The sequence below is a fragment of the Mus caroli genome, chromosome 3 (genome assembly GCF_900094665.2).
Source record: "Mus caroli chromosome 3, CAROLI_EIJ_v1.1, whole genome shotgun sequence".
Classification (NCBI taxonomy): Eukaryota; Metazoa; Chordata; class Mammalia; order Rodentia; family Muridae; genus Mus; species Mus caroli.
This window is the reverse complement of record NC_034572.1, coordinates 83129539-83149286: the sequence shown is the minus strand read 5'-3', so window position 1 is coordinate 83149286 and position 19748 is coordinate 83129539. Positions and strand designations below refer to the sequence as shown.

Below are 19748 nucleotides of genomic sequence, written 5' to 3'. Positions count from 1 at the left end.
AAAAAAAAAAAAAAGAAAAAGAAAGTTGCTTAGGGACACAGTCTGTTATCATAAGCTCAAATGGCAGAGTGAATTCTTTCCCATTACTAGTTACAAATTATACTAGGAGAAACTGAGGCAGAGGAGCCAGTTGTCTTTTGAGTCTTATACTTAGAGAAGACCTGCTGGGCTACAAGAGCAAGGGGAGATGATTATAAGCTCTCAGGGCATAGGATGAGGTAGATGTGGGCCTGAGCCAATCCAGCATGGAGAAACGGGTGGACTGTCCTCTCCACACCCGGAGAGGGGTAGGAACTGAGGCTAAGGCAGGGTGCAGCAGTACTCCAAACTAGGTGCCACAGAAGCCAGGCTCAGAGCAGGAGGAAGCCAATGAAGAAAACTGAACTCATCATAGAGTGAGCAACTCACGATGGAGAGCTGGTGAGTGTGCTTAAGGCCTGGACAGGGAGGCCTGAACCTCAGAGGGGAGGAAGACAGAAATGGAGACAGCAAGGACTGTCACCACTTGTCTCACCATCACAATATCAAGCCATAAAGGTCTGACCAGGAGCAGGCAAACTGTATTGCGAGCAGCAGGAAAGTGGGCATGGCTCAGCTAGAGCTCAAGTTTTTTTTTTTTCCCCCAAAGATATTTATTTATTTATTTATTTATTTATTTATTTATTTAATGTAAGTACACTGTAGCTGTCTTCAGACGCACCAGAAGAGGGCATCAGATCTCATTACGGGTGGTTGTGAGCCACCACGTGGTTGCTGGGATTTGAACTTCGGACCTTTGGAAAAGCAGTCGGGTGATCTTACCCACTGAGCCATCTCACCAGCCCTTTTTTTTTTTTTTTAAATACTTATTATTATACATAAGTACATTGTAGCTGTCTTCAGACACACTAGAAGAGGGCATCGGATCCCATTACAGATGGTTGTGAGCCACCATGTGGTTGCTGGGAATTGAACTCAGCAACCTTCGGAAGAGCAGTCAGTACTCTTAACTGCTGAGCCACCTCTCCAGCCAACCCTGAGCTCGTTTTTTGCTCTTCTCCCCCAACACCAAACATTGAGCTTCGAGACAGAAGATTCTCAAGCACTGGTTCTTTTTCAGAGAACATCACCTCAACACCATCTGATCTCTAGATCTTGTTTTAAGCATTTATGCATACAGGTGTTTGGCCAGTGGTGGCACATGCCTATAATCCCAGCACTAGGGAGGTAGAGGCAGGCAGATCTCTGAATTCAAGGTTGGCTTTGTCTACAGAGTTAGTTCCAGAACAGCCAGGGCCACACAGAACAACCTTGTCTCAAACAAAACAAAACAAAACAAATTTATTTATATGTTTTATTTGCATGTACATACATGTGCTATGTCTGGTGCTCTTGGAAGTCCACATGGATGCTGGGAATTGAACCCAAGTCCTCTACAAGAGCAAGTGATGTTAAATCATGAGCCATTTCTGCAATCCTTTGTTCTAAAGGGAGCGTTTGATTGACAGTTTCAGTCCTAGGTCTCTTGACAGAAGGAAGAGGTTATAGCACCTAGCGCTCCTACTCTTCGTTTCCAGCCTCCAGTGTCCAGCAGCAAACAGTCACATGCCATGGAGTACTGTCATGCTCTGTAGAAACAAACCCCAGACAACTACCTCAGCTAAACTTTCCCTGTCCCACGGTGACATCAGAAGGCAAGGGTTTTGTGGGAAGGAAAGCCCATGGCCTAGGGAACCACACATATTGTCTCTCCTGTGCTCATACAAAAATAACCCTAGGATCAGTAACAAGATTCCAGCAAGGCTGGGCTCTGCCTTTCCCCATCAGCTCTTCTGATGGTATAAAATATGGCAGAAGATTGGGAGTTGGACACAGTCCTTTTTTTTCTTTTTCCGAGACAGGGTTTCTCTGTGTAGCCCTGGCTGTCCTGGAACTCACTTTGTAGACCAGGCTGTTCTCAGAAATCCGCCTGCCTCTGCCTCCCAAGTGCTGGGATTAAAGGCATAGGCCACCACGGCCAGCCAGTCCTGACTTTTAAGCATTCCAGAAAACGATACCACCTTGTTTGGGAGTCATCTAAAAGTTTTGTTAGAAATAAAACATAAAACGTGGGAACCAAAATGACTGATGCTTTGTTTGAAGGCAAACTTGAAAGGTATAAGAATGTTGACACAGCAATTCTAGGCCTTTCTAGGGAAGATGTTAAAAGTTTGGTATGTGTGAATCTCTAATACTATGAGATCCCTAGCCAGAGAAAGCAGCTACTGACAAACTACTAGACAGTGCAGATGTGAGGGGGCTCTGGGAAAGGTCAGTCATGGCACGTATACCAAGTGACTATGGGGTCACTAGAGGTGGAGAGGAGCAACAGCAGAGGCAGGCAAGGAGCTCGAGTCAGAGCTTATCCAACACCCTGACTCTTCCACCAAACCATTCCCATCCCACCTTGGCCACAACTAAAACACAAGTCACAGGAAAGCTTAGAAACCATTCCTTTCTTTATTAAACATAGCTTGCAAGTGATAAATATTACAAAGTTTTTTCTTTTAATCCTTTCTCCAAAAATTAGCTTATTATTTGAATCTTCACTGCTGCAATGCTCAGCAGCCTCTGAAACAGATGGGAGTGTATTTACCTTTTGAAAACCAGTTCCTATTGGTCTTAGTTTGTTTTTTCATTTTATTTCCCAAACACAATGCAGAAAATTAGAATGAGTTAAAAAAAGAAAAAAAAAAAGAAAAGAAAAAAGGAAACTTAAAAGAGAGTTGTGCAAAAGGGTCTTGTTCCCTCCCACCCACCCTATTCAGGGAAGGCCATTGCCACCCCACCTCCCTGCTCCCCACCACCCACCCCAATCTATCCTCCACCTTCACCAAGGCCTCACCCATCAACCTATGTTTTTTCCAGGCTTTAGTGGCAATAACTAGAGAATAGAAATACTCAGCTCAGGAATTGGGGGGCGGGGAGGGATAAATTGGGCCTCTGAAGAAGACAGACTGTGGAACAGTTGCCTTTGGGGGTTCAGATGAGATCTGAGGGAAGGAAAGATATGGGCTACATCTGAGCCCTACTTGTTACCAAGATGAGAGAAATTTCCACATCCTATAGCTCACAACTAGATTACCAACCTGGGGGGTGTTTGTGGTTAACCACCCTTAAGGATTGTGATTGTGAGGTGAAGCTTGGAGGCTGGTCACAACATGGCTAGAAACACAAGGGCCAAGATGCCATCAGCCCAGCACCCTGTATCACTGCCACTTCTCCCATACCAATGCTGAACCAGGGGACTGGCAACTTTCCAAAGACACTGTCACACAAGTAACACTAGCACGTCACTTTTGTTTCCTCCCTGGTCTCTCAGCCCAGCACTTCCCTCACCTCAAGGTGCTTTTTGTTTTTTTGGCAGATGGGGGAAGAATTGTGGAATTTAGAGCACGGAGGTCAGTGGTTTTCTCCCTCGATTCACTGGTTGAAGATACCAGTTTCACCAAAGCTCACCCAGCAAGTCAGTAGGCCCCAGGTATCCACACTGTGCCTCCTTGTGTCCTGGATTCTTTGTACTGTCCTGGACCTGGAGCCCTATAATTTACAGGAGACAGCCTCAACTCAATCACATATCCTTAAATGGTTCGGACAGAACTTCCTTAGGACAATTAAAATTCTTTCTTTCTACTATCCTACTATCTCCTGACAATCTACCCTTTTAGCAGTCCATGAGGTTCTTTTTCTGAAGGGTGGGAAAATCCCTTGCATAAGAAAGCTTTGACACTGGGTTTTGTTATATAGGTATATTGTGTATATGCTGATGCAATCAGAGGGGGAAAACAGTGCAAATACAATTACAATTCATAATAATACTTGGTTTCAATGCCCCCAGGAACTGCCCCATTCCTCGGCTACCTCCCAACCTCCAGCACTTTCCCACATTATCAACCTAATGCTGGGGTAGGAAGAGTGGGCAGGCTAGGGTAGGGAGTGGGCTCTGCCAAGGCAGTGCTGGTGACCTGGAGAGATTACTCCAGGGTGGGGAGGGCAAGGCACAAAATAGGGGTGGGTGGTGGGGGAGGTGGCATCTTTAAGGGAGGGATGGGGTCGGAGCAGCTGCCAGTCTCAGTGTGCTGGGCCCGGCCCACTCCTCTCCCCACCCTCCACAGTCCTGCCTCCCTCCACCCTCCCCTTCCCCAGAAACCCTTTTGCACGGATCATACACAAACGGGCACATTACAAAATGACATAACACAGTTTCACAATATCCATGGCTAGGGCTTTTTTTTTTTCTCTTTTTCATGGTTTTTTTTTTTTTCTACACAATGTACAATTCCTTTTAAATGGATCAAGAAATAGCTTATATACATGAATGAGTCCTTGTTATAACATCTCGGCAGCAAATATCATAAGCTAATGAAGATCTTGATGGAAAGGAAGGGAGCCTAGGATGAGTGGGATCGGGGCTGTGGAGAGAAGGGGAAGTGGGAATGGTTGGGGAAAGGAACAAAAGTAAAATACCAAGAAGCATCTTTACAAAGCGGTTCTATAGCTAATTCCTCTTAAAGGGGAAAGGAAAGGTAACCAAGGCAGGAAAACATTTATCTCGGGGTCTTTAAAAAGAAATGTCTACCATACGTATATCTCATAATGCAGGAAAAATACTTATTCAGCAATGGAGGGAGTTCAGATGCTGTGGTCTACTGACAAAATAAAACCGACAAATAAGGACTTCTGTCTCCTAATTTTACCCCAGCCTTGCCACTAATCCACCCATTTCAGGTTGCTGTGGAGTAAGACACCATCCATGAATGACTGCTTGTAGTGCCTCAAGGTCTAGAGGAAGCTAGATTGTACTGTTTGATCCCCACTCTACTGATAGCTGAGAGTCAGAGTCCAGTGGTAAAGGACACTGAACTCAGGGTCTTTCCTCCTATCCTTAGGGCGTGAGGGCTAGTGTCTACAAGGGCCCACAGCTGGAGGATGGGAGTTAATTCAAACATAAAACAAAAACAAAAAAAGTCTTGGAAGGACACAAGGCAATCAGTGATGTAAAATGTAGAGGCTTTAAAGAAAGGGGGACAGGGGCAGAACCTAAGGGAGGAGATGGAAGGCTAATACTTTACCATGATTAAGAAAGATTTTACCCCTCTTGCTAATTCCTGGGAAGAGTATGATGATGGGGAAAGAGGATGAGAAGTCAAACCTCAGTGACTGAGCAAAGGGCCGCAGAGCTATACTAGTATAAGCAGCTTCTATGTAATTGACCCTGAAGGGATAAAAACAGGGAAGACCCTACCCTCTCCCCTATGGCCTCAGCACCTAAACAGGCACTGAACTATAGGCTCTCCTTGCCACCACTCCACATTTCCATACATCTTACCTCCAAACCCTACTCAAAGTGGCCTGGCTCTCAGGGAGAGGACCTAGCTCAGGGCAAGGACAGGCCCCAGCTGGACGGTATTGCACATTCTCTGTTCCTTTTAATCTCAACTGACAGACTTGGGCACCTTGTACCTCTGAGCACCTCTGAGTTGGGGGTCAGGGAGACTTAACAGAAATGGCACTTCATCACGGGGTAGGGAGAGGTTAGACAGACATGCCACAAGGCAAGATGACTGGTAAGAACATTTAAAAAATGGAAGAAAAAAAATCTTCCAATTTTGTGGAAGAGAAAAACAGATCAATTTATTCAGTGCTTTCAAAGCACAGAGGGCAAGGAAAAGATGTAAGAATATATTTTTTATATATATATATAATTTTAAAATAATCCCAACCCCAGCTCCATTAGCCCCCCTCCCCCACCACTTACAGTCAGGGGCACCACATTCCCCAGAAAAATACTTGAAACGACCTGCTCAAACTACTTGTTACTAGCATCTAGCTTCCAGGTCATTTCCCACTTGGGAGAGCCCAGACACAGTTGTATCTCTGCTCCTTTATTAAGTGCTCAATACATTTGAGGGAAAGGGAAGAAAGAAAAAACCAGGAAGACCCGTAGGGCCAGTATAATCACCCACAGCGGCACTGGGGTATTGGGAAAGAAGAGACCAGAGTGGAGGGATTGAGCTTGATCTAGCTTCTTTTCCCACCCTAACCCTAAATTTTATGGGAAAGGTGTGTAGTTTGTGTGTTTGTGTGTGTGTGTAATTTTAAAAGTGCCTTCTTACTTTAAAAAAATTATTTACTTTTTAAAAATAAAAATGAGGGAATTTCCCCAGGTGGCTCCCAAGGGCAAAATATTATAAAACTCCTCATACATCTTTGTTCAAAGTGTCCCTAGTACACTCTGACGGCTTCTAGGGCTGCAGAGGCAGGTTTTACTACATGAACAATCTGAGGAAAGCAAAGACCCTTCATTTTCAGGCTTCCCTTACCTCAAAAACAGCTTGGTCCCCTCCCCTCCTCCTTGCCACACTGTGGGCAAACAGGATGTTAACCTCCCTAACCNCAGAACAGCGACATTGCACAATTCAATTTATTCTCTACATTAATAGTGCCAAAAAAAAAAAAAAAAAAAAAGGNAAAATGAACAAAATTTTGGGAGAGGACAATACTTGTATAACTAAGGTTTGACAAACTGCTTGGCTCTAAGGAGTTGGATCTACAGCCAGCGTAGCAGAGTCAGAGTGGAATACCAACCTGATTGGGGGTCTACACCCGTTATCTCTCAGCACTCAGAGGGTACAGGTATAGAAACATGCGAGAATCTCAACTTCTGGGAAAAACCTCTTCTTCCTCCTCTATGTCTAGTTTCCCTTTCTGTCACATGATCCACGTATACCGATTCCAACTTCTAGGATACCCAGCCACCTGCAGCCTGGAAACACCCATTCCTCCGGGACTATGGTTAGAAGGAAGATGAACACTTGTTAAAGGGTATGAGGTGTGATGAGAGACAATTTTACAAAGAAAATAAGATAATCTCAAGATGGTTGGCCTGGAACAGACTTTTGTGTCCTCACTGAGGTCAGGACGTGGCTGCAGCCCTCTTTGGGACACTAGTGAGCTTATGTAACCCCTCTTCCCCTTAGCCCATGGTTAAACAACAGGTAGTTTTTGTTTTTAAGCTTTTCCCTCTAGGCTCTTTTACTCATTGTCACAGAGCTCAACTTCATTACTATAACACTGCCTCCTAAACTCTCCAGATCCTAACCAACCATAGGTGGGCTGTTATTCCTCTTTGTCTGATGATACCCACTCCACAACTCGGTTAAGTGCTCTCAACATCTGTCCCTACCATTCTCAGTTAGTTCCTATTGGCAGCTGAGGATCCACTGCAATCTGCATGTGATCATTGAATTGTATATCATTTATATATATATATATATATATATATACACACACACACACATATATATATATATATACTTTTTTTCAAAAAAGGAGGAGGGTTAGCAGAGGGTGGTAGGGAAGTAAAGAAAACAGAAGATTGGGGTTAACCGTCTACTGAACAAAGGGAAAACACACAATATAATTAAAAATGATAATAATTATAGCATAAAACATACTTTAGAAACACACATCAAAGGACTTAAATTCTCCCCAGGACCTCATTCTGACCTCTATCAGAGGCAAAGATCCACCTCACTGTTAAAGGAAATCGAAGAGAAGACAGAGCAGCAGGAGAACAGATCGCAGCAGTGTGAAATAAAGGGGAGGTGGCAGGGCAGGGCATGTGTTTTCTTGTTGATGTCTATTTTTGTCTTCTGTTTTTTTTCGGTTTTGCTTTCCGTGTATGGTAGGCACCAGTACAGGCACTGCATGCGACGGAAGTTGGGGGCAATGGGAGAAATGGGTAAAGGATTCAAGGATGGGCAGTACAAGTGGAACAGGCGTTATTTCTGCCCGCTGATGGACTGCGATATAGACCTGGGAGGGATCATGTCTAAAAGGTATTCACGCTGTCGGTCTGCCAAACTTGGGGCTTTATGTCCTCCGATGCCAGTGTTCAAGTATGCAATGTTGACACCTAGATTCATGAGACAAAAGGAGGGGACAGGTATTAAGAGAAGAAGTGACACCCCTTTTGGCCTATCCCAGATTGCAGTTAGAAATGGGGAGGACGGGGCTGGTGAGATGGCTCAGTGGGTAAGAGCACCCGACTGCTCTTCCGAAGGTCCAGAGTTCAAATCCCAGCAAACACATGGTGGCTCACAACCATCCGTAATGAGATCTGACGCCCTCTTCTGGTGTGTCTGAAGACAGCTACAGTGTACTTACATATAATAATAAATAAATAAATCTTTAAAAAAAAAAAAAAAGAAATGGGGAGTACATATCTGCAATGGCCTGTACTTCTCTAGCCTCAGCTTTGTTTCAGCAGCAACTCTACCCTTACTCCCGAGCTTCAGGGAAAGAGTCCTCCAGAAACGTCAGTCCTATCAGGAATAATGAACGGTCTTTATAGTACAATATAGGAGAAAGAGGTTAAACTTTGGTGACAGAAAAATTATTAAAATGTAGAAAGAATCAATGATCTGCTCTGATTTTGGAACCAATGAAGCATGGAGAAGAATCCTAGATCATTCATGCTGGACAGTTGACCCTGCTGCTCTAGAACTCACATGCTCAATGAAAGCACATCAGAATTAAACTTATTTTATTTATTTATTTATTTATTTATTTATTTATTTATTTATTTTCGAGACAGGGTTTTTCTGTGTAGCCCGGGCTGTCCTGGAACTCACTCTGTAGACCAGGCTGGCCTCGAACTCAGAGATCCGTCTGCCTCTGGGATTAAAGGCGTATGCCACCATGCCCGGCTCAGAATTAAACGTATAATGGCAGAGACAATTTTACCAAAGTCTTAGTGCTTAGTCTTTTACTTAGACTTAGTAAAAATTCATTTGCTGAATAACAAAATAGTTATGGCCTAAGAAAAAAGACAGCAAAGGAAAAATGGGGTCTAAAGGGATTGCTAAAGATTTGTGCATTTGTGCTACAGATGGGTCAGTAGTTGGTAGTGATGCTTTTAATCCCAGCACTGGGGCAAAGACAGGAGGATCTGAGTTTGAGGTCAGCCTGGTCTATAGATGAGTTCCAGGATAACCGTGAGTACACAGAGAAACCCTGTCCCCCAACCCCCTGCAAATCCCCCTAAAACAAAAACAAACAAACAAACAAAGGAGCACTGGCTGTTCTTCCAGAGGATTGAGGCTTAATTGCTAGCACACACATTATGGTTCACAAGTATAAGTAACTCCAGTTCCAGGGGATCAGACATCAGACACCCTCCCTAATCTGGCCTCTGTGGGCACCAGGCATGCAAGTGGTATACAGAGTACATGTAGGTAGAACACTCATACTTAAAAAAAAAAAAAAAAGGTCTGTATACCATGGCCGGAGAGAGAGAGATCAGTCAGCAAAATGCCTGCCATGCAACAGGACCTGAGCTTGAGCCTTAGCACCCACATACAAAGCCAGATGTGGTAGTTCACACTTGTAATCTTAACAATGGGATGCAGATCTCTGGAAGTTGTTGGCTAGTGAGCCTACCAATTTTATAAGCTAGAGGAAACTAGGAGACCCTATCTCAAAAAACAGGTGGACAGTGCCCAAGGAATGACATTCAAGATTGACTTCTAGCCTCTTCATACATGTACCCATCCACACATGCACCCTGTGCACTAAAGCTAGGTGGTACATGCCTGCAATTCCAGTACTTGGGGCTAGGGAATAGCAGAAGTAGAACAGCCTTGGTTACACAGCAAGCTCAGAGCCAGCCTGAGCTATATAAGATCATCAAAGAAAAGACGATCTACTAATTAGTTATCCCTGTGAGGTAAGTTCTGAAACCAACCCCTCTTACCTGGCATTCCAAGGAGGCCACCTGGCACAGACAATTGGGGTGCCTGTGCAAAGTTTGAAAGCATGGATCGGGCAGATGTGGGTATACCACGCTGGAGGCTGCTCTGGGGCTGTGGAGCCTGCAACAAGGCAACATGACAATTGATGAAATCTTGCCATTATAGAAGTTCAAAAGAGGGCTGGAGAGATGGCTCAGCGGTTAAGAGCACTGACTGCTCTTCCAGAGGTCCTGAGTTCAAATCCCAGCAACCACATGGTGGCTCACAACCATCCATAATGAGAGCTGATGCCCTTTTCTGGGGTGTCTGAAGACAGCTACAGTATACTTACATATAATAAATAAATCTTAAAAAAAAAAAAAAGTTCAAAAGACCCAAAGGAGTAAAAAAAAAAAAAGAACAGAATCATTTCCTGAAGTGTAGCCCCTAAGAGAAAGGAGGGTTATGGAAAAATTCCTCACCTGCCGCAGTGTATGATGTCTCATGATGGTCTCCTGTTTACTGACACTGGATACAGCTGGAGCTGTCGTTGGGGAGAGTGCTGCCTGCTGCTGTAATCGCTGTTCAATTTCCTGTTGGGAGTTATTAGGTGAGATTGAACAAGACAGCACCCAATTTTCTAACTTGAAAACCAAGGGCCTTATTTCTGTAATGATGCCAGCTAGTTAGAACAATGCAGAAAAGGTGAAAAGTTTGGTGGGACAATGCTGAGATCTCCAGGTACAAGCAGCCAACATGTCTTAGAGATTAAAAGCATTCCCTTCTCTCTAGAAAGCTGGCTCTCATGAGGACAACTGGAGGACAATGGACAGTAATGTAATTAAAACTAATGAATCTTTGAGGTACTATCTATTTCTTTAATTTTTAAAGAGATTCATTTATGCATTCATGTTTGCATGTTACTACTATACAGTGCTGGATATTGAACCCAAAGCCTCGGATCTGGGAAGCAAGTGCTCTACCATTAAACTAGCATCTTATCTTTGATTTCTACTTAGCTGTTTTCCACAAGGCTCATGGTGCTACCTACTTAAAGGACTCTGATGGTTAGTAGAGTGTGAAATGGAAGAGAAAAGGACCTGAGCATCTTAACGCATCTTTCCCTTTGAATAGACTATTAGGAACTGCTCACACACCTCTATTATCACTGGGCTACTTTATCATCTATTCTTTTTTTTTTTTTAAGAATTAATTTTTTATTAGGTATTTTCCTCATTTACATTTCCAATGCTATCCAAAAAGTCCCCAATATACCCCCCCACTCCCCTACCCCACCACTCCCACTTTTTGTATCATCTATTCTTTTGTTCGCCATTTAACTACAGATTGTGTAATTGAAAGTATGCAGCAAATGCCTTTCAGAAAAATCCATTTGTCTGACCAAAAGTAGAGAATAGAGGACCATGATGTTGCGGTGCACTCCGGTAATACCAGCTCTCAAGAGGCAAAGAAGGGAGAATCATTTAGAGCTAATAGTGAGACTTTTTTCAGAGTTATGGAAAACAATAATGTTCCAAGCCTTGTTTCTGTCCTTTAATCACAGTCATTCATACATGGTAATACATTACCAGCCAATCAAAAACAATCAAATGATATAAACAGGACAAAGTAACAAAAAGGATTATATTGTTTTGTTTTTTTGAGACTGGGTGTCATTACCTAGTTTAGGCTAGCCTGGAACTCTGTAAACCAGGCTGGCTTCCAACTCAAAGAGATCAGCTTGCCTCTGCCTCCAGAGTGTTGGGATTGAAGGCATATGCTACCATACCCTGCTTTTTTTTCTTTTTAAAAAGGAAACTAGGTTTCCAGGCCTAAAACCCTTTGTGAAAACCAAGCTTGTTCAGATGACTATGCAGGTAGGAGTCAGAGTTCTCACCTGTTCCTGCTGTAGGGCTTTAACGAAAGCGTTTTTCAGCCGGTTAGTGTGTTCAGCTTTTAGAGCCTTTTTCTGGTTGGAAGTCATACACTGCTCACAGAGGATCTTACCATTCTTCTCTTGCTTCCAGTGAGGGGTGAAATCTGTGCGGCACTGGGCACATACAAAGGGTTCCACCCTCAGAAGTGAGGCACAGTTTTTGCCTACACACCAATAAAAAGAACAGTTAGCGGTTTCCCACCTCCAACCTCTTCTGTTTTCATTAAGTGTCTTTCTCATAAGTTAATTCTGTTAAGCTAGAGACAACACAAGGTCAGTGAGATAGCCGAGTATGTGCAAGCCTAAAATATCTGAACCACATCTTTGAAACCCGTGTAAAGGTGGAAGGAAAGAAATAACTTCATAGCTGAGCGTGGTGGCGCACACCTTTAATCCCAGCACTTGGGAGGTAGAGGCAGGCGGATTTCTGAGTTCGAGGCCAGCCTGGTCTACAGAGTGAGTTCCAGGACAGCCAGGGCTATACAGAGAAACCCTGTCTCGAAAAAAGAGAGAGAGAGAGAAATAACTTCACAAAGCTGTCCTCTGACTTTGTAATAGCAACAACATGCCACATTTTTGGCAACTTCCCATTCTCTTCTCCCTACTAACAAATTTAAAACAAGAAACTATACAAAACCAAACCAAACAAACCAAAACAATTCAAAGGGCTATTTATTTTGTTTAGTAGTTAGTTTAAAAAGCACTTTGTTGCCCTTACAGAGCAATGGAGTTTGGCTATGTGTACCCAGCCCATACACAACCCACCATAGCTGCAGTTCAGAGGCTGTGATGCATTCTCCCAAAAGATTATCTGAGGGCACCAGGAAAATGTGGTAGATATGCATGTATGGAGGCACAAACACTCATACAAATTAAATTAGTGAATCTAAAATTTATATATGTATTGTCTTGTTTTGAGATACAGTCTCACTATGTAGACTAGACTGTCCTAGAACTCAGTACATAGAGCAGGCTGGCCTCGAACTCAATTTTTTTTCCTGCCTTTGCCTCCCTAGTGCTAGGATTAAAGGTATGCCCAACCTCAAATGGCCTTAAAAACTTTTTTTCAAATATAATTTAATAAATACTTTGGCTTGATAATCAGTAGTTGGGAGGCTAGGGAAGGAGGCCCCAGAACTTAAGTTAAGGCTGAGCCCTACCTGGTTACATAGTCTTACAAAAATCTCATAATAATAAAATTAGAATCAAAGGGATTCACTTAAAGCAATGCTTTCTATTTTCTCTTGTTTTGTTTTATTTATTTATGTTTGATTATTTTTAGACAGGGTTTCTCTGTGTATTCCTGGTTGTTCTGGAACTCACTTTGTGTATCAGGCTTCAGAGATCTACTTGCTTCTGCCTCCCAAGTGCTGGGCATGCACCACCACACCTGGTCGTCTTTAATTTCATGTGCATTGGTATTTTGCCTGCATGTATCTTTGTGTGAGGGTATCAGAACCTCTGGAACTGGTGTTACAGACAGCTATGAGCTGGCATGTGGGTCCTCTAGAAGATCAGCTAAGGCTCTGAGCAATCTCTCCAACCCACGCCCCCCCCTTACTTCTGTTGCTTAATATTACTTTATATTAGACTTTCCCTTTACACACACATTTACAATACTTTGTTATCAGGGCCTGAATAGTTATTTTGTAAAGATTTTTCTGAGACAAGATTTTACATTGTAGCTCAGGCTAGCTTAGAACTCACTATATATAGCTCAGGCTAGCCTCTGAATCACAACACTTTTGCCCGAGTATTCCAAGTGCTGAAATTATAGGCATAAGCTACCTTACCTGGCTGAAATTACGGTACCCTATGATCTGTTTACAGCTAAATGTTTAGTCAGTCCTCTAGGGACATTCCAATACTGTCTGGAAATTTAAGCTTAATAACTGCATGGTGTCAGGTTCAGTACTAGGTTACAACGTTCATAAACCAGAAATTCTATTTATCTAAAGTACAGGCATTGCAGTATTCGCTTTTCATAGCAGCACTTTGTGGAGGCCAAGCAGGACAGATCCCTTGTGGGTTCAAGGCCAGCTTAGTCTATACATAGTTGAGTTCTAGACTAGCCAGAATTATATATATGGTAAGACCCTGTCTCAACAAAACAAAAAAAGGAACTAAATAAGATATATTCATCATTCTGTTTCCTGTATGTGGATGTGATCTGACCAGTTGCTTCAGGCTCCTCATGCCTCTGACTCACTGCTAAGGTGGATTATACCCCCAACATGTGAGCCAGAACAAACTCTCTCTAAAAAAACAAAATAAAAAAACCAAAACAATGTATTGAAAAAGCAAAGCAAAACAAAACAAAACATATATTTCTCTTCCATCTCTTCACTTTTTTTTTCTTTTTGGAAAGGTTTTGGATAGGATGTTATATATTCCAGAGTGATCTAGAAATTGATTGATTATGGATCTTATCTGAGGATACTCTTGAACTTGTAATCTTCTAACCTTTACATTCCAGCTAAGTAAGCAGTCTATCAAATGAACTACATCTCTAGACTCTACTCTTTCTTTTTAAGATTTTTCTTATTTTTGTGTGTATGGCTGGCTGGCTTTGAAATTTTCAAGACAGGGGCTCAGTCTGTACTCTAAGTTGGCCTTGAACTTGGAGCAATCCTCCTGCCTATGCCTACAAAGTGGTGGGCTTTTAAACAATGAGCTATCAGGCCTGCATTAAGAGCAGTTATTTAATACTATACAGTTCCCTGTAATACTTGCTCTCTGCCAAGAGGCTTGGCAACCCTGTGCTTAGAGACTTAACTAGAAGAAAGTATTACCTTGGCTGTCAATGACACTCTGTACCACTTCTTCCAAGCCTACCATGTAGATAAACTCGCTATTGGCTGCACTAGGCAGGAAGTGAAGCAAGGGGGCAGGAGGTTTTGGAGGTGGTATCTCCAGGAGCGTCTTTTCCAGCTGTTTTCGAAGAGCCAACTTGGCTGCAGCCTGTGAGTTGGCAGCGTCACTCATGGCACTGGGGCTAGGAAGTGGTGAGGACACTCTGTTCACAGTCCCTGGCTGGATATGGGAGGCAAGGTTCATATAGATGGCAGAAGACGTTGTGCGCTGACAAGGAACAGACGAACTTGACTGCTGAAAGGGAATAGGGGACAGGTGGCTGGTAAGTAGGAGACCATCTTAATTTCTTTTTTTTTTTTTTTTTTAAAGATTTATTTATTTATTATATGTAAGTACACTTCAGACACTTCCAGAAGAGGGAGTCAGATCTCGTTATGGATGGTTGTGAGCCACCATGTAGTTGCTGGGATTTGAACTCCGGACCTTTGGAAGAGCAATCGGGTGCTCTTACCCACTGAGCCATCTCACCAGCCCCCCATCTTAATTTCTAAGAGAGGTTGCTACTTGATCCTAGAGTGGACTTTTATATAATTCTTTAAAGCATCCATTATAGGGAATGTTCTCTATTCCCATCACTCTTGTCCTCTATATACAAAAACTTAAAACCTGTAGCTCTTTCTGTAAGAAAAGCAAATAAAGGGCTTTTCTGTTTCTACCCCAGTGCTTGCTCTTACTGGTTGGTAGCTGATGGCAGGATTCATGTTAGGTGTTGTGGTGCGTACAATGCCAGGCTTCGGTGGCCCCCGCTGGCCCTGAAGTTGGGCTGGATTTGGTGCAATAACACGTTGAGACATCAACATGTGTGGAAGGGTGGTGTTGGTTGCTGAACGGATGACACTGTGACCCTAAAGGGGAAGAACAGGAAAAGAACTCACAAATGGCATAATACCCCATAAAGTGCAAAGTGAAAACACTGCTTATAATGGTCCCAACTAGAACCATGGGGACTCACGCTTGATAATTTCATTTAACAACTCATGGGAGAAATCTACCATCACTCTAGTCAAAAACATTTTTTAGATTAACTTATTTTCATTTCGCGTGGATGGTGTTTCATCTGCGTGTATATGTGTGCCCTTGAACATTACTCTAAATGCTGATTAGTGGCTACAAAGTTTAAAAAAAAATGTTTATTTTATTTTTTTATATGTGCATTGGTGTTTTGCCTACATGTATGATCTATGCATTATATGCATACCCGGTGCCTTCAGAGACTAAAAGGGCATTGGATCTCTTGAGATAGGCGTTACATAAAGAAGTGACGCTCTTGTGGGTGCTAGTAATTAAATCCAGGTCTAATGGAAGAGCATCAGACCCCAACACAGATGGTTGTGAGCCACTGTAATTGAACTCAGGACCTCTGGAAGAGCAGTTGGTACTCTTAACCACTGAGCCAGCTCTCCAGCCCCAGCTGGAGATTTATTTTATTTTATTGTTTGTGTACATAAATGCAAGTGAATGCCATGCCTAGAGAGGCCAGAAGAGTGTTGGATTGATTGACTGACTGACTGATTGATTTCTTTCGTTTTTCTTTTTTTCTTTATTTTTTTAGACAGGATCTCTTTTATATAGCCCTGGCTGTCCTGGAACTCATTATGTAGATCAGGCTCTGGCTTCATAGAGATTCTTCTACAATCTTTACAAAAATCCCCAAATAAAGACAAGAGTGACAGACTTCTCCAATAGTAAGATCTCACTATGGGTCACATACCTGTAATGTTCTCATATTTTGAGGTTCAATCCCTTGAGCCCCGGGCCGGGAGGGAAGCTTAGATAAGCCTTGTTGTCCCACATGTGCAGGAGATGGCTGAACAATAGATGCTGCATTCTGTACAACTGGAGTCTGGAAAAGGAAATAGAAAATGAGACTGTGAGCTCGGCTGTGGTGGTGCATGCCTTTAATCCCAGCACTAGGAAGGCAGAGGCAGCAGGATCTCTGTCTCAAAAAAACAAAACAAAAAACCACAAAACCTAAGCCAAAACCCCTAGAGGTCAAATTCAGTTAAGTTCTAAGCTTTTAAAATTCCCTGTGAGTGTAAACAATAAATGTACCTCAAGTTCCTGACAAGGAAAAAATATGAGAAAAACAAAATTAAGCCTTTTAGGATTTTTTTCTTTTTTGTTTTGTTTCTTGTTATGTATAGTCTGGGCTGACCTGTAGACCTGGCTAGCCTCAGAGATCCATCAGCGCTGTCTTCCAAGTATTAGGATTAAAGGTACGTGTTACTATGCCAGGTCTTGTCTGGCTGGCTGTCTTTTCAGACGTGGTCAGTTTCACTCCTTTATAAAAAAGAAGCATTTTTTGTATATGACTGTTTTGCCTTCATTTATGTCTGTGTACCATGTATGTGACTGGTGGTTGCAAAGGACCAGAAGAAGGCAACAAATTCCTTGGAATTGTACTAACAGCTGTTTGTGAGCTGCCATGTGTGTGCTGGGAATCAAAGGCAGCCTCTATACAAGAGCAGCAAGAGGGCTCAACTGCTGAGCTGTCTCTCCAGGCCCCCGAACTTAAAACTTTTAATACTAAATCTACCTAGCATCACAGATACATACCACTATGCCAAATAAGGTTTTTCTTCATTAATGCTGAAGGATAAAACAAAACAGAACTACTATCTTTTAATCTCCATACTTGTAGAGATTTAAACAAACAAACACACATTAACCCACAGAACCAGAGAACAGTTTACAAAGCTGACTAACTCTACCTGGGGTAGTGCTATCTCAAACTCGACTTTTTCTCCTTTGTACAAATACCTTTTGGACCACATTCTCTTTCTGTAGCTGACTCTGTCTCAGTTTCTTTAGCAGCACCAGGCGAGCTTCTTCCAATCGTAGCTCATCCCTCAGTTGCTTGATAAGCTGCTGCCGCTCCTCCATGCCTTTCCCCTACAGAAACATGGAGGTTGTAGGTCAGCAACAGCAGCAAGGTAACCAGAATCCCTTCCTGCAAGAGATGATCTATGTTTCTCTTCTGAAACCTGCTTCTGTAAGAAGCAGATGCGAAGATATGACTATATCTTTGTAGCCCATGCAGAGCAGCATTCAGGAGGCAGGTACTCAAAAAGTACTTGTGACTATATATATAAAGGCCAATCAGTGTGTTCCTAGCAAAAACATATGACTGACAAAAAGGAAACCATATTTTCTTTTACAATAGCCTCTAAATCTTTAAAATCATGTTTGATGTAGATATATTAAAAACAAGTAAGAACTCTTCTATATTCTGGATAATGTAAAGGGGATCATCACACCTAAGGATTTACGTTATGTGACTTAAATTACAATTTGGTTTAACGGCTACCTTTCAAAGGGCACACTGTGAAGAATCAGCATGAAGAATTTATCAAATAGGTAACATTTACATCCGAAAATCAAATCAAAACAAAAACATAAAACCAAACCAGGGAATTAAGAAATGGAAGGAACATTAAATAAAAAAAAAAAAAAAGAAAGAAAAGAAAGAAAGAAAGAAAGAAAGAAAGAAAGAAAGAAAGAAAGAAAGAAAGAAAAAAAGAAAGAAAGAAAAAAGAAAACAGAGGAACTTCTTTTCCTTTTTTTACCTTAAACATCTCTAGGTTGGCTGCTTTGAGTCTCTCTTCCATCCGGGAGCTGGATCGGGGACTGGAGGCCTCATTATCAGACAAAACAATTATGTCTGGGGAAGGAGTTAGCCTTCCTCGGTCTGGCTCACTGGGCAAGAAAAGAGAAATTACAGTATTTCCAACAGTGACAGTTCCTTAAAAGGTTAAGAAAATATCTTCACTACAATGAACCAAAAAAATCCAAGGGAACATAAGTCTGTCCTGACTCAGCAAGACAAAGATAAAAACAAGTCCTAGAATAAAGATAGATATCAAGATGTGAATAATGGAAAAACCTTAGCAAAAGCAGGCATGTATATCACCACATGACATACATATAGGCAAAATATTCATAAAATAGTAATTTTTTAAAATTGGGGTGGGGGGTAACAATTAGGTGGGGCTAAAGAGATGGCTGAATAAGAAGAGCACTGGCTACCCTTCCAGAGGACTCAGGTTCAATTCCCAGCACCAACATGGTGGTTCACAAGAGTCTGTAATTCCAGTCCCAGAGGATCTGACATTTCCTCTGGCCACCACTGTATGCACATGATATACAGATATCCATGCAAATGAAACACTCATAAACATAAAAAGAAGAAAAAAAAAGGGGGGTAGGGAGAAAAGAGGAGGGAGAGAGAGAGAGAAAGGGGGTGGGGTGGGGAGAATTTGGTATGTTGGCTCACACCTTTAATCCCAGCACTCAATGTCAGTCTAGTCTACATATGAAGTTCCAGGGCAGCCTTAAAAATTAAAAATTGAGGTAAGTGCTCTAATACCACATTTTAATTTACAACTGTTTTGCCTAATCACAACATTTAGCTGTCATTAATTATCTTATTAGTTATTTAGAGGCTTCATGAAAGGGCAAAGCCAGTAGAATGTAGTAATCTACTTGAGTACTACTGATGGACAAAAAGGAAGCAGATTAACACTAATAACATAGTTCTAGTTAAGTGACATTGTATCCTGTCAAGAGTGAATCACAGAGAGGCAAAAGATGGAGTGGACAATGGCTTGAGGAAATTGACAGTACCAATTATAAAGTATATAGCCTCATGGAAAGGATTAAACCAAAGACACACTATCAAAGTATCTAGTACCTTTGCTGAAGAGAAACTATCCAGGAACTACTTAAAAAAAATTTTTTTTAAATTTATTTTATGTATCTGAGTATACTGTCACTCTCTTCAGACACACCAGAAGCCATTACAGATGGTTGTGAGCTACCATGTGGTTGCTGGGAATTGAGCTCAGGACCTCTGGAAGAGCAGTCAGTGCTCTTACCCACTGAACCATTTCTCCAGCCCCACCAGGAACTATTCAGATATCTAAAATCCTTCACATGGACTTTTCTTTTCTTTCTTTTATCTCACATTGACTTTTCTTCCGAATCTATTCATTTGGTAACTCTTGTTTTTATATTTCTGCAGCCCAAATAGAATTTCTTAGATTCCCAAAACAACAAATGTATCTCCCACTTCTCCTGATTCTTAAATGTTTCTGAAACAGCCAGGCATGGTGGCACATGCCTTTAATCCCAGCACTTGGGAGGCAGAGGCAGGCGGATTTCTGAGTTCGAGGCCAGCCTGGTCTACA

The 19748-nt window shown here is 42.2% G+C and overlaps 1 protein-coding gene across 2 annotated transcripts in view; it reads right to left on the bottom strand.

Moving 5' to 3' along the window:
- Nucleotides 1-4269: 4269 nt before the first annotated feature.
- Nucleotides 4270-19748, bottom strand: part of Gatad2b (GATA zinc finger domain containing 2B) — a 70515-nt gene continuing 55036 nt past the window's right edge. The window contains exons 3-11 of one of the 2 annotated variants that reach the window (XM_021157791.2): nt 18129-18258; nt 17323-17454; nt 16274-16405; nt 15237-15407; nt 14481-14796; nt 11650-11852; nt 10235-10345; nt 9776-9893; nt 4270-7936 (exon numbers count right to left, since the gene is read on the bottom strand). In XM_021157791.2, coding sequence (XP_021013450.1) covers nt 7803-7936; nt 9776-9893; nt 10235-10345; nt 11650-11852; nt 14481-14796; nt 15237-15407; nt 16274-16405; nt 17323-17454; nt 18129-18258 — 1447 coding nt within the window. In that variant the 3' untranslated portion in view covers nt 4270-7802. The remainder of the gene's footprint in view (nt 7937-9775; nt 9894-10234; nt 10346-11649; nt 11853-14480; nt 14797-15236; nt 15408-16273; nt 16406-17322; nt 17455-18128; nt 18259-19748) is intronic. The other variant, XM_029475032.1, reaches the window with a different exon arrangement.